Source organism: Jaculus jaculus, chromosome 17 (assembly GCF_020740685.1).
Source record: "Jaculus jaculus isolate mJacJac1 chromosome 17, mJacJac1.mat.Y.cur, whole genome shotgun sequence".
NCBI classification, from domain to species: Eukaryota; Metazoa; Chordata; class Mammalia; order Rodentia; family Dipodidae; genus Jaculus; species Jaculus jaculus.
The window spans coordinates 19,313,195-19,328,777 of NC_059118.1; the positions used below are offsets into that span (position 1 = coordinate 19,313,195).

The 15,583-nt window shown below is 37.6% G+C and overlaps 1 protein-coding gene across 6 annotated transcripts in view; it reads left to right on the plus strand.

Moving 5' to 3' along the window:
• The window catches only part of Dock3 (dedicator of cytokinesis 3), a 455,655-nt gene that overhangs the window by 113,605 nt on the left and 326,467 nt on the right, over nt 1-15,583 (plus strand). For 5 of the 6 annotated variants that reach the window (XM_045136510.1, XM_045136514.1, XM_045136511.1 and 2 more), the window contains exon 3: nt 3,770-3,810. The exons of the other annotated variant lie outside the window; for it this stretch is intronic. In XM_045136510.1, coding sequence (XP_044992445.1) covers nt 3,770-3,810 — 41 coding nt within the window. The remainder of the gene's footprint in view (nt 1-3,769; nt 3,811-15,583) is intronic. 6 annotated transcript variants of the gene reach the window in all.

Sequence of the window (15,583 nt, forward strand, 5' to 3'; positions counted from 1 at the left end):
AAAAGGAGGGGGGGGGGAATAGCATAAGTATGTAACTCAAAAGAAAGAAATCCAGTTGGTGAACAAATACAAGAAATGTTCACTACCATTATCCACCAGGGAAATGCAAATCAAACCTGTACAATACCACGCAGTAGCTGTGCTGCAATATAAAGGAGATGAACGCAATGTAAAAAAAAAAAGAGATACCTGCGTACCTGTATTTATTGCCACACTATTCACCATAGCTAAAATATGGATTTAATCTAGATGCTCATGTATAGATGAATAGATAAGGAAGATGTGATGTATGTAGATGATGGAGTATTTGCAGCTATAAAGAAGGATGAAGTTCTGTCATTTGCATCAAAATGATTGGAGCTAGAAGACATATTAAGTCCAGCAAACCAGACATAGGAAGATGAGTACTGTATACTCTCTCTCATATTTGTAAAGTTAAAAAGTCAATCTGAGGGCTGGAGAGATAGCTCAGTGGTGAAAGGCGCTTGCAGAACCTGTTGACCTGGGTTCAATTCTCCAGTACCCATATAAGGTTTTCAGTGGCAAAAGGCCCTCACTTGCCCATATACACTCTCACACACACTTAAATAACTAAATAAATTAGTCATTGCTTAAGATTGGTGTGTGTTGAGGTAAGATTTGAAAAGGGAGGTTGGATTTCACCAGTGCACACTGTATGGAAATAGTACCTTGAACAATTAATTCATGTTAATAAAAAGAAAAATGTAGAGCCAGTGTGGTGGCGCATGCCTTTAATCCAGCACTTGGGAGGCAGAGGTAGGAGCATCACTGAGAGTTCAAAGCCACCCTGAGACTCCATAGTGAATTCCAATTCCAGGTCAGCCTGGACCAGAGTGAGACCATACCTCAAAAAACCAAAAAAAAAAAAAAAAAAAAAAAAAACCCGAAAAATGTAATGTCTAAAGTCAACAAGCACAATGTTTATGGAATGACCCTCAAAATGGTTGCATCCCATGAAGATGATTTTCTTTTGAAGTTACTTAGTTCTGTGCTTGCCAGGGATAGGGGGAGGAGTTTTTGGGGGGATGGTGGACTACAAGAGAACATGGTATATTACATTTGCATCACCAGTACATGTGTGGTGGTTTGATTCATGTGTACCCCATGAGCTTACATGTTTTGAATGCTAGGTTTCCCAGCTGGTGGCAATTTGGGAATTGGAGCTTCCTGGAGGTGATGAATTGTTGGGGAGTGGGCTTAAGAGGAGCCAGCTTCCTCTTGCCAGTGTTTGTCACACTGTCTTGCTACTGTTGTCCACTTGATGTTAGTCAGAAGGTGATGTCCACCTTCTGCTCATGCCATCTTTTCCCCCTGCCTTCATGGAGCTTCCCCTTGAGTTTGTAAGCCAAAATAAATCCTTTCCTCCCATAAGCTGCTCTTGGTTAGGTGTTTTCTGCCAGCAACACAAAGCTAACTGCAACAACCTGGAAAATATGACTTTTTCAGGTTCCTTCTCAGTATTTGGTATTGCCAGTATTCCAAAATTAGGTGATCCTAATATGTTTATAGTGGTATCTAATTGTTTTCATTTGTAACTTCCTAATCAGATACAATCATCTGTCTTTATTTGCCACCTTTATATTTTCTTTGATTAGATGTCTAGTTTTAAAAAAAGATTTTATTTTTATTTATTTATTTATCTGAGAGAGATAGAAATAGGGAAAGAGAGAGAGAGAGAAAGAAAGAGAGGAATGGAGGGAGGGAGAGAATGGGCAGGTCAAGGCTTCCAGATACTACAAATGAACTCCAGATGTATTCACCCCCTTGTGTATCTGGCTTACATGGATCCTAAGGAATTGAACTTGGATTCTTTGATTTCACAGGCAAGCGCCTTAATGCAGGCAAGCTCTTTAACCACTAAGACATCTCTCCAGACACGTTTGCATATTTTTAAATTTTGTTCCCTCTTCTTTCCCCCCCTTTTTTTTTGCCTCTCCTTCCTTTCCCTCCTCTTTCCCTGCCTCTACTCACACCTGGCTGGTTTATTTTATTTTTTCCTTATTAGTTATGTACATACTCTGTGTGTAAACAGCCATGGTGATACCATCGTTAGCCTCTTCCCTCTCTTCCCCCCTCCGAAGGGCCCCAACTCATTGGGGAATGTGGGTCTTGCATTGTAGGGGTAGCCATTAGTTATGGGGAAGAGGCAATATCTCTGTGCATAATGTCCCAACTTGTGGCTCTAACATGAGCCATGTTGGGTTTGTTTTAATTTGTTTTTTTTTTTTAAATTTATTTATTTATTTGAGAGCGACAGACATAGAGAGAAAGACAGATAGAGGAAGAGAGAGAATGGGTGCGCCAGGGCTTCCAGCCTCTGCAAACGAACTCCAGACGCGTGTGCCCCCTTGTGCATCTGGCTAACGTGGGACCTGGGGAACCGAGCCTCGAACCGGGGTCCTTAGGCTTCACAGGCAAGCGCTTAACTGCTAAGCCATCTCTCCAGCCCTTAATTTGTTATTTTAATGATGCGTCTTAAGCATTCTTTGTATATTTTGGGTATGGTGTTTTATTAGCTATGTCTTCTGTAAATATTTTCTTCTAATCATTGACTTGTCTTACTCTCTTGACGATGTTTTTCATAGGGCAGAAACAATTTTAATGTAGTCCAATTTACAAATAATTTCATGAATCATGTCTTTGGTTTTCTATCTTAAAAAGTCATCACAACCAGTATCACTGACCTTTTCTTCTGTGATCTCTTCTGGAAGTTTTATGATGGGCATTTACATTTAAGTGTATGATCCATTTTGAGTTAATTTTTGTGACTTGTAGATCTGTCTCTAGATTATTCTTTTTGCCTGTTTCAGTTTTTCCATCACTCTTTATTGAAAAACCTGATCCCCCACAATGTATTGCCTTTCTCCATTGTCAAAGAGCAGTTGACTTTTATGTGGGTCCATTTATGGATGCTCTGCTTGATTCTTCAGATTTGTTTGCTTATGACTTACCCAGTTCCTCATAACACTGACTGATGTGGCTTTGTAGAAGTCCCATGGCTTTTTCTAAAAGAGGCTTTTAGAGAGCCTTACTCTGCCCTGCCATGTCTTAGTATATTGTATAGTATTGGGTTAGCAAGATTCTTATATGAAAAATAAATAAGGAAATTGAGACTCATTTTGTGAAATGAGTTAATGAAATTTATTTTTGTAATTGTTGCAACAAAGGGAAACAGAATTCCTTTTCTTTGTAGTTTAAAAAAAATTTTATTGACAACTTTGATACTTACAGACAATAAACCATGACAATTTCCCCCTCCCCCACTTTCCCCTTCACAACTCCACTATCTGTCATATCCCCTTCCTCTCTCCGTTAGTCTCTCTTTTATTTTGATGTCATTATCTTTTAGAAAAACTTGATTTCTCTCCAAAGGTTTGTTGTGAGATTAAAGGTTCATATATAGAACAAACTCTCAGTTACAACACAAAGAACAAAAAGTTCTTAGTCCATATTAGCATGACTATAGGATGGGGAGGGAGGTAAGGAAAGGCCATTTAGAGGAAGATGATCAAAATACATCTCATGCATGTATAAAATGATTAAAAATAAAAGTTAAAAAGAGCAACAATAAAACTCTGTTTCTTTTGGAGTAAACTGCTAAATGACACTATAGACTAATAAAGCTAAAGTTGATATAATAAAGGAAAGTTTTATATTCACCTACTTTTTCTAAAATTGTTGCTATTATGTCTCTTACAGAAAATGACAGCAACAATGCTTTAAATATCCTTTGTATGTTTTGTTTTAGGTTGGTACAGAGGAATTTCAACAAAGAAGCCTAATGTAAAGGTAATGGAAAGAATGTCATTATGCTCTTTGATGTAGGAGTTGTCCCAATATGTTATTAAAAGTTAAGAACAACTGATACTGGTCTATCTTTTAATCTTTTATAGTAGCTACTGTCATTTTTTATTCTTTAGGTAAATGTATCTGATTCTTCTCAGTCTCAGCAGTATTAAAACAATATTTTAGAAAGGACAAAAATCCAAATGTGGTCATAACTATAAAAAGCTTATCTTGAAAAAAACCTTAATCCCAGCTCCTGGGAGGCAGAGGTAGGAAGATCCCCATGAGTTCGAGGCCACCCTGAGAGTGAATTTCAGGTCAGCCTTGACTAGAGTAAGACCCTACCTTGAAAAGCCAACAACAACAACAACAAAAAGCCTATTAAGGCTTTAAAATATTTTTCTTTGAGATTTGACAAAAAGTAAGTTAACTTATTTATAGTTTTAGTTCTTTAGAAACACATAGTTAGATGAATTTATTGATAAAAATGAAAATGGGAAAATTTCAATTAATGTCAAACTAGGCATTATTTGTTGATCTTAATAGTTTTGTTGAAATAAAAATTTAAATAATTGTTATTGGCACAGAATGTTAATTTTACGTACTAGATTTTGTGTTGTCTTTTATTGTTGATACAAATTTAATCTAATAAGGTATATTTTAATTACCAGTTATATCTAAGGACATTCTTCTCCACTAATCTATTTATAGACTGCTATTTTTTTGTTTATTTTTATTTATTTGAGAGTGACAGAGAGAGAAAGAGGCAGAGAGCGAGAGAGAGAATGGGCACGCCAGGGCTTCCAGCCATTGCAAATGAACTCCAGATGCGTGCGCCCCCTTGTGCATCTGGCTAACATGGGTCCTGGGGAGTCGAGCCTCAAACCAGGGTCTTTAGGCTTCACAGGCGAGTGCTTATCTGCTAAGCACTCTCCAGCCCAAGACTGCTCTTTTTGATTATTCTTTTTTCAGCACTGGGGATTGAACCCAGGGTCTTACATATGCTAGAGAAGAGTTCTACTCATGAGCTATATCCCTTGGTCTGTTTACTCTTTCACAATTAGTATTAACATTTTTGGTTTTTTGTAGCCTAATGTGTGATATATTATGCCTTTTTTATATTGAAAAAGTTTCTGCTTTATCACATTTTTTTCATTTATAAAGAAAATTTGAGAGTTCTAAAATTTACCTATTTGTTTACTTGAGAGAGAAAGGGGGAGAGAGAGAGAGAGAATGAATGAGTGTACTAGGGCCTCTAGCCACTGCAAATGAGCTCTAGATGCATGTGCCACCTTGTGCATATGGCTTATGTGCATACTGGAGAATTGAACTTGGGTCCTTAGGCTTTGCAGGCCTTAGCCGCTAAGCAATCTTTATAGCTCAAAATTAGGATATTTTCAAATTTGAAAAAAATTATGAGAGAGAGAGAACGAGAGTTTGAGAGAGAACTGGCATGCCAGGGCCTTAGCCACTGCAAATGAACTACAGACATGTGCGGGCAAGCACCTTAACCGCTAAGCCATATATCCAACCCAGTACCTTCAGATTTTAATTCATTATAGTGGGGCTTTCTCATTTTTGAATGTGTGCATGCATGTATGTGTGTGTACATATGTGATGTATGTTCACTTGTATGTGGTGTACAAGTGTGTGCAGGTGTGTATATGTGTGGAGGCCAGAGGACAAACTTTGCTGTCATTCTCAAAAACACTGTTTACCTCCTTTGAGACAGGATCTCTCATTGGCCTGGAGCTCACCAATTAGTCTAGACTAGCTGGTTAGTGAGCCATAGAGTTTCTCCTGTCTCTTAACTTCCCAGTTTGGGAGGCTCTTCCATACCCAGAATTTTTCTTTATGTACTAGGTAAACATTTTTTATAGTACAATTTTCATTGACATGTATACAATGTACTTTGGTCATAATATCCCCCATTATTTTCTTTTGCCCCTCCCCTATATCCCTTCTTCTTTTCAGTTAATTCTTCTAGCTTGATGTCTTTTTCCCTTCCCCGGTCATCTATGAATACATGTTGATGGCAGGTAACAATAGCCCTTTGTGAGGACATGAATGAAATGGTCATTTTATGTCCCTAAGACAATGCTCCAAAGCACTCCTTTCTATCCTCTGGCTCATATATTATTTCTGTCACTTCTTCTTCAGTATACCCTGAGTTTTGGTGGGTGTGATAAAAATGTGTCATTTAGTGCTGAGCACTTAATTGTCACTTCTTTTTAGGATTTTTATGAGTCTCAATTCTCCCAAGAAGTTACCACCATCTATAAAAATAAGCTTCTCAGACTGAAAATGAAAGCAGCACTAATCTATGGACATAAACATACATATTTAGAGGGTAATTTCATGAGCACAATATATCTCTATTTAGCCAAACAGTGGTAGTAGCTTCCCCTTAGGGCTTATGACCTATCCAACCTTTGGCTTTTTTTTTTTTTTTAGGTAGGATCTCACTGTAGCTCAGGATGACTTGGAATTCACTATGTAGTCTCAGGGTGGCCTTGAACTCATGGTGATCCTCCTAATTCTGCCTCCTGAGTGCTGGGATTAAAGGTGTGTGCCACTACACCCAGCTGTTTTTCTTCTTTTTTGAAGTAGAATGTCACTCTAGCCCATGCTGACCTGGAACTCACTCTGTAGCCTCAGGCTTCTTTCAAAGTTGAAGTCACAGCAGTCCTCTTTCTACAACCTCAGTTAAGGGTGTGAGCCACTACACCCAGCCCACTGGCTTTTGACTAGGTTTTCAGTACCCAATATAGTTTTTCTCCTGTGGAGTACATCTCAAATCCAGTCAGATAGCAGTTGGTTACTCCTGTAACAGTCATGTCACTATTTCACCTGTGGGCACATCTTGCCTGGCTGGCCAGTTGTATTGTTTTCAGAGTCCACTGCTGGATAAAGGCTGTTGATGATTATTTTCCACTACCAGCCTGCATGGAACTTTCAGCCAGCCAGCAGAGGGGAGGATTCTAGCTCAGTTCCAGCTTGATTTTTCAGTATCCTGAAACTGACCATGCCTAGCATTTTTAGATGGTTTCTGGGTTATCAAATTCAGTTCCTCATCCTTGTAGAGTATACAAACTGAGCTAACTCCCTAATCTAGCTTTCCAATTTTTGGCATGACATTTTGGTCTTGAATGTCTTGTGTAATGTAAATATTTAGCATACGATTTCTATCCAGTAGACGATGCTGTCTCCCTACATCTTTTATGTTGTGACAATGAAAAAGGAGGTAAGATTTTGCCAAATGTGTTATGGGGCCAAAATGCCTTTAGTTGTGAACCACCTTCAAAAGTATTTTTCCATGTATTTCTACATTTGAAACACACTATTTGTCATTTTTTTCTCTCAGGCATGCTTATATAGGAATAGTTTCTATTGTATTTTAAGATCTTGATTAAATTACCCAAACATTAGAATTTGAATAAATGAGAAATATTTTTAAAATTTATTTATTTGCAAGCAGAGAGAGATAGAAACAGACAGAGAGAATGAGCTCTCCAAGGCCTCCAGTCACTGTAAACGAGGTCCAGATGCATGTGCCACTTTGTGCATCTGGCTTTACATGGGTACTGGGGAATTGAACCTGGAGTCGTTAGGCTTCATGGCAAGTGTCCTAACTGCTAAGTCATCTCTCCAGCTCCAGAAATCTCAATTGTCAATAGAAAACTATAATCCTGCTGGCAGTCCCAATTGAAATTATGCAACTTTGATAACATGGTCCTTGATTTAAATTGGCTTCTGCGATTGAGTTGAACTTTATAAACATATGGGTAGTTATTTAATTAAACTATAAAAAAGGCAAAACCTGAACCATCTCTGCACTTAAAAGAGTTCTAATATACAGTATACACTATCTATCTTAGATAGATATAAATATTTTTTTTTATTTTTAAATATTCTACTATTTATGGTGGTGGGGCTTTCTTACTAATACACAAATAAATTTAATCATCTTAAAGGCATTCTGTTTGGCTTAGAATGTGGTTGCCAGGAGTGCCATATCTCAGCTACTGTATTTTCTTTCTCCTGCAGTGTAAGCAGATCAATACCTTTTGTATTTCAAGTTTTTTGCACAGGTGTGACCACTGTGGATCACTGTTCTTTTCTTTCTTTTTGTGATTGAAAAGCACATACTGCAATTTGAAGTAAATGTTTGCTTCTCTCAGTAAAAAGAAAACTATAATCTGTGATAGTACCTGCTATTTATTTATTTTTAGCAGTAATTGTGATCTTTGCCTTCTCTCTCCCTTGCTCCCAGTACTAGTATTTGGTGAAAAGTGTGAACTGTAAATGATACCTTTATAATATTAAACATAATTATCTTGATCATGTATTGATGGATAATAAAGTACCACAAAATATAACAATGAGTTTATTAATATCCATTTTATCTGTCATGGTTTTTTTATTTAAATAGATATGCTCATTACTATCTTGATGCTTAAGGTTACCTGTAGTTATTGTTATATCCAATACCAGTTGGTAGAAACATTCAAGATGATTTTTCTGGCTTCTCAGCATAAGCTGTTTCCCTTATCATGTCTCAGTAAGATTTTTCAAACCATATATTTTGTATTTAATTTCCTACTTTGAGCACAAACATATAGTAATTTCAGTAACCAAAGTCTCTATTTTAATCCCTTAAATACTAGCATTGAAAGCAAAGTAGAGTGGTGACACAGATTACAGATATTACTATTGTAGATTAGTAAATGGTATATAACAACACAAATTACAGCTTTCTATTGATTCATAATATTTTTCTCTTAAATTCTAACTTTTGGATAACTTGGTAAAAGTTTTAAAATTATTTTAACATTTATTTATTTGGGAGACAAAGAGAGAAGGGGAGAGGGAGGGAGGGAGAAGGAGGGAGAAGTAGGGTGTGGTGGTTTGAATGTAAATGTCTCCATAGACTCATTTATTATTATTATTATTATCATTATTATCAACATATTTTGTATGGATACATCATGTGTTGGTATTCTTTTTCTCCATCCCTGCCCCCTTTCTGCTGGGGACCCTCCTTAGTGAGGTTTCAGGTATTCCCTATGAGGTTGTGGGTTATGCATTGTGAGAGTTATTTTTTTGAGGGGGAAGGACATGATGTCTCAACCTGTAGTTCTTGCAATCTTTCTGCCCCCTCCCTTCTGCAAATTTCCCTGAGCAGTTTCCAGTTCCAAATATTGGTTTCTTTACAATGAGCAGATATCTTAGCCAATCAGAAAGCTATTGGTTACCCACCAAGGTTGTGTGCCACTATTGCACTGGCATGTACATCATGTCAGGGTGTTTGCTTATGAGTATTTTAGACGTCTGGTTGCTCAGACTGTTGTTAGCCACCTTCTCCCAGTAGCTCATGCGTAGCGCTTTCCAGCACTAGATGGGCTGTCTGGGGACCTGCTCTCTTCTGGATTCCAGCCAGGTCTGTCCATGCTCTGTGTCAGCAGCATATGATGTCTTCAGCAATAAGGTCTTACCTTTTGCCTCAGATGGCTAGTCAAGTGCTTTGACAGAAACCTGTCTTGACTTGGGGCCCTTATAGGTCTCTCTGTCTCTGAAGAACAGCTTATTGTGTGTAGCAAACAATTTGTAGTACTGGAAGTTACAGGCCAGAGACATTTTTTTTTTTAAGTTTAGGCTTCATCCCATACTCAGGGCTCTTCTTTACAGGTGTACCCCCTTACTTCTTTTGAGGGTTGTATCTTTTAGTCTATCTCCAAGGATAAAGGTTTCTATGGTATTTGATTTAGTTTTGTGTTTGTTTTTCCCCACCTTTTCCTTCCCCTCTCCCCAAACCCTTCCATCCCTATTGTCTGGGCCATGAGTTCCCTATTCAGTATGTCAGCAACTCGAGCTGGTCCAGGTTAGAAACTGCAGATAAGTGAGATGATATAGCATTTGTCTTTCTGTGATTGTGTGAGTTTGCTGAGTACGATCTGTTCCAAGTCTGTCCATTTTTCTATAAATTTTATTGTATGATTTTTTTCATACTGCTGAGTAGAATTCCATTGTGTAAATATACCACAATTTTATTATCCTTGCATCCAACGATGGGCATCTGGGTTGCTTCTAGTTTTTAGCTATAATGAATTGAGCATCTTATAAACATGGTTGAGCATATATATCTGTAGTGCTGCATGGAACATTTAAGAAAAATGCCCAGTAAGGGAATAACTGGGTCTGTTGGCAGCTTAATGTTTATCCTTTTCAGGAATCTCCATTGATTTCCATAGTGGCGTACAAGTTCACATTCATACCAACAGTGGATGAAGGTTCATCTTTCCCCACCTCCTCACCAACATTTGTTGTTAGATTTTTTTTTTTTTTTTTGGTGCTGAGGACTGAACCCAGGGCATTGCGCTTGCTAGGCAAGTGCTCATACAGTGAGCTAAATCCCCAAACCCATGTTGTTAGATTTTTTAATAAGTGCCATCCTTACTGGAGTAAGGTGGAATCTCATGGTTGTTTTAATTTGCATTTCCCTAATGGTTAGGGATGTTGAACATTTTCTTATGTGTGTTAGCCATTTGTATTTCTTCCTCTGAGAACTCCCTGTTCAGTTCTCTGCCCCATTTTTGGAGTGGGTTGTTTGATTGGTTTTTGAGTTCTCTATAGATTGTAGATATTAGGCTTCTGTCAGTGGAATAGCTGGCAAAGATTTTCTCCCATTCTATGGGTAATCTATTGGCTCTGGTTTTGGTATGTTTGTCTGTGCAAAAGCTTTTTAGCTTCAGGAGATCCCATTGGTTGAGTGATTGTTTAATCTCCTGGGATACTAGGGTTTTGTTCAGGAAGTCTTTCCTCACTCCTGTATCATGGAGAATTTCTCCTATTTTTTTTCTTACAGCAGGAGAAGAGTTTCAGGTCATATATTTGGACTTGATTTTTGTGTATGGTAAGATGAGTGGATCTAATTTAATTTTTCTACATGTGGTTATCTAATTGGTCTACTTTAATGGCACTTTGTCAAATATCAAGTAGATTTAATTACTGGACCTAAGATCCAGATCTTCAGTTTTGTTCCATTGGTCTATGTTTCTGGTTTTTTTTTATGCCAATACCATGATTTTTTTTGTTATTATAGCTTTGTAATATGGCTTTAGATTGGGTATGGTGATATTCCTTGCTGAGGATATGTTTGGATATATGAGGCCTGCTGCCATTCCATATGAATTTTGAGTTTTCTATTTCTATGAAGAATGATGCTGGGCTATTTATTGGTATTGCATTAAATTTGTATATTGCTTTTGGTAGAATTGCCATCTTCACAATATTTTTACCCATCCAGGAGCATTGGAGATCTTTCCATCTTCTCAAGTCCTTGATTTTTAAAAAAATGTTTGCATTATATAGGTCTTTCATATCCTTGGTAAGTGTTATTCCAAAGTACTTAATTTTTTTGTTGTTGCTACTGAGAATGAGACAGCCTCACTGATTTATTTCTTTGTATATTTGTCCTAGGCATATAGAAAGACTACTGATTTTTGTGTGACATCTTCCTTTCCAATTTTTATTCCTTTTATTTCTTTCTCCTGTCTTGTTGTTTGTGCTAGTACTTCTAATACTGTTTTGAGGAGCTATGGTGAGAGTGGGCACCTCTGTCTTGCTCCCAATCTCAATGGGAACTTCTTGAGTCTTTCCCCATTAAGTATTATTTGGGCTTTGGGTGCTTTATATATAGTCTTTTTTGTGTTGAGATATAAACCTTCCTGCCTATTCTTTCCAGTGTTTTGTCAAAGGTCTTGTCTGCATCAATTGAGATGATCATGTGGTTTATTATGTGGTGTATTATGTTGACCAATTTCCATATGTTGAAATATGTTGAACCATTCCTGCATCCCTGGGATGAAGCCTACATGATCAAGGTGGATAATGCTTCAATATGTTGTTGAATTGGTGTTGATTTTGGTTTGCAAGGATTTTGTTCAGGATCTTTACATCTAAATTCATTAGTGATATAGGCCTATAGTTTTTTTCTTTATGTCTCTGTCTTTTTTTTTTATAATTTTTTTAAAAGTTTTTATTTATTTGTTTGAGAGCGACAGACACAGAGAGAAAGACAGATAGAGGGAGAGAGAGAGAATGGGCGCGCCAGAGCTTCCAGCCTCTGCAAACGAACTCCAGACGCGTGCGCCCCCTTGTGCATCTGGCTAACGTGGGACCTGGGGAACCGAGCCTCGAACCAGGGTCCTTAGGCTTCACAGGCAAGCGCTTAACCGCTAAACCATCTCTCCAGCCCTTTTTTTTTTTTTTTTAAGTTTTTCAAGGTAGGGTCTCACTCTAGCCCAGGCTGACCTGGAATTCACCACACCCGACTCTCTGTCTGGTTTTGATATTAGGGTAATGCTTGCTTCATTAAAGTTGTGGGCATGGTGGCGCATGCCTTTAATCTCAGCACTCGGCAGGCAGAGGTAGGAGGATTGCCATGAGTTCGAAGCCACCCTGTGACTACATAGTGAATTCCAGGTCAGCCTGAGCTAGAGTGAAACCCTACCTTGAAAAAACAAAAACAAACAAACAAACAAAAAAGTTGGGCGGGCTGGAGGGATGGCTTAGTTGTTAAGGCATTTGCCTGCAAAGCCAAAGGACGGAGGGTCGACTCCTCAGGACCCATGTAAGCCATATGTACAAGGTAGCACATGCATCTGGAGTTCATTTCCAAGTGTCTGGAGGCCCTGGCATGCCCATTCTCTCTCTCCCTCTTTCATTCTGTCAAATAAATAAATAAAAATAAAGTATATTTTTAAAAATTTGGGGAGCATTCCTGCTCTCTGATTATATGACACAGTTTGAGAAAAATTGGTTTTCGTCGTCCATGAGGGTTTGATAGAATTCGGCTGAGAAGCCATCTGATTCTGGCCTTTTCTTTTTGGGATGCTTTTGATTACCTTTTTAATCTTGTTGGATGTGATAGATTTGTTTAGGAGATTAATCTGTTCTGAGTTTAGTTTTGGTAGGTGGTATGTAGCTAGAAATTCATACATTTCTTCAAAATTATCCAATTTTATGGAGTAGAGGTTTTAGAACTATGTTCTGATGAGTCTTTCAATTTCTTTGATGTCTGTTGTGACATCTTCTTTTGAATTTATGATTATGTTAATTTGAGACTTCTCTTTTTTTTCTAGATCAAATTGGCCAGAGGTTTGTCAATCTCATTTATTTTTTTTCAAAGAACCAGCTCTTTGTTTCATTGATTTTAAAATGGTTTTCTTAGTTTTCAATTCATTAATATCTGCTCTGGTCTTGATTATTTCTTTCTGTCTGGAGCTCTTAGGATTGTATTCTTCTTGTTTTCCTATTGCCTTAAGTTGGACAGTTAGGTTATTAGTTGGGGATCTTTGTTTTTCTTATGAAGATATTTAGTGCTATAAATTTCCCTCTCAGGACTGCCTTCATTGTGTCCCATGTGTTTTGGTAAATTGTGTTTTCATTATCATTCAATTCTAGGAATTTTACAATTTCACTTTTGATTTTTTTCTACCTCCCATTAATTGTTTGAAAGTGTGTTGTTGGGCTGGAGAGATGGCATAGTGGTTGAGGCATTTGCCTGTGAAGCCAAAGGACCCAGGTTTGATTCTCCAAGACCCCCGTAAACCAGTGGCACATGCATCTGCAGTTTGTTGACAGTGGCTGAAGGCCCTAGTGTTTCTATTCTCTTTCTCTCTCTCAAATAAATTAAATAAGTGTATTCCTCAGAAAAAAAAAAAAAAGTATGTGGTTCAGTCTCTGGGAACTGGTAGAGTTCCTGATGTGTCTCTTGTTATTTCTGGCTTTAAAGCATGGTGATCTGATACGATGCAGGAAGTTAGTTCAATTTTCCTGAATTTATGGAGACATGCTTTATGGACTACTATATGGTCTGTATTGGAGAATGTTTCATGGACTGCTGAGGAAAAGGTGTATTCTGTAGAGTTGGGGTGGAAAGTTCTGTAGATGTTTGTTAGATCTAGTTGATCTATGGTGTTATTGACGTCTGTTATTTCCCTTGTTGATTTTCTTCTTGGATAATCTGTCTCTGGATGATAGTAGAGTATTGAAGTCTCTGACTATGATGGTGTTGGTGTTTATTTCTGATTTATTTTCAAGTAGGTTTTGCTTTATAAACTCAGGTGCACCTGTGTTTGGTGCATAAAGATTTATGATTGTCATGTTCTCATGTTGGATTGTTCCTTTGATGAGTAAGAAGTGATCTTCTTTGTCCTTTTTGATTACTTTTGGTTTGAAGTCTGTTTTATCAGATTAATATAGCAACACCTGCTTGTTTCTTATTTGCTTGGAATAACATTTCCCATCCTTTCACTCAGAGGAGGTGTCTGTTTTTAGTATTGAGGTGGTTTTCTTGAAGACAGCATATAGAAGGGTCCATTTTTTTTTTGATCCACCCTGTTAACTTGTATCTTTTGATAGGTGAGTTAAGACCATTAATATTTAAGGTTTTAGCTGTGAGGCTCAACTTAATCCCTGCCACGGTGGGGTGCTTTCTGGAGTTTGGTGCTTTCTCTGCTTTGTACTTTTTTGAGCTTGCTCTAGTTTTTGTTATTGTAATTTTCGTGTAGCCTCTTGAGATTTGTTGTTTGACTCTTCTGTGTGGAATATTCCCTGAAGTATCCTTTGTGGATTTGAATTTGTGTTCATATAATCATAGAGTTGAATTTTCACCTTTCACCATCTATTATGAGTGCTACTTTCTCTAGGTATAGTAGCTTGTGTAGGAAGCCATAGTAGATTTTTTTTTTTTGGTTTTGAAGTGTTTGTATGCTAGAGCACTCTCTCTTTGTTTTTATTGTTAAGAGTTTGAACTATGATGTGCCTTGTAGAGTTTCTTCTTTAGTCCTTACTGTAGATAGGCCTCTCTTTTGCAAGATTGGGAAGATTTCTTTAATAATTTTGTTGAATATGTTCTTTGTGTCTCTGGCCTGGAATTCCCCTCTTTCTGGTATACCCATGACCTGAATGTTTTGGTGTTTTAGGGTATCTCACAGTTCCTTTGTATTCTTTTTGGATGACATTTTGAGCTTAGCAAAATTTTTGGCCTTCCAGTCAATTTCGTTTGTCTTGTTTTCCAGCTCAGAGGTTCTGTCTTCCACATGAGTGACTCTGTTAGTGAAGGGTTTTAGAGAGATTTTTATAAGCTCTGTTTGATTTTTGTTTTCTTTTGTGATATTTTGCATCATGCCCATCTCTTTTTTTGAGGTATGATTTCAATTCAAGTTCTCATTTTCTTGATGCTTCCTGGAATTCATTCATATATTTGATCAAGTCTTCATAAAGTTTAATCAACTGGCTATTGAGATTTTCCATTTGTTGGCTCACCTTCAATTCATTTATATCTCTTTTGAGGCTTCTCTTGTTTACTTCAATTAAGTTAAGCCCAGTGACAAAAGCTCTGCTCAGTTTCATTGATGCCATTTTTGGTTTTTTTTGATGGTTTTCTTCCAGTTTAGCAATTCTTTTGATCAGGGCCATATTTCTTGTTGTATTTTCATTTTGGGATTGAATTTCTTTTGATTTCTCTGGAGGCTTCCATTGTGGGACTAGGCAACTTTGGTGGATGTTATAGACAGGTTTGCATTGCTGGTAGAAATCACTCAACCAAGAGCAGCTTGTGGGAAAAAGAGGTTTATTTTGGCTTACAGGCTCAAGAAGAAGCTCCACAATGGTAGGGGAAAACAATGGCATGAGAAGAGGGTGGACATCACCCCCTGGCCCACATAAGGTGGACAACAGGAATAGGAGAGTGTGCCAAATACTGGCAAGG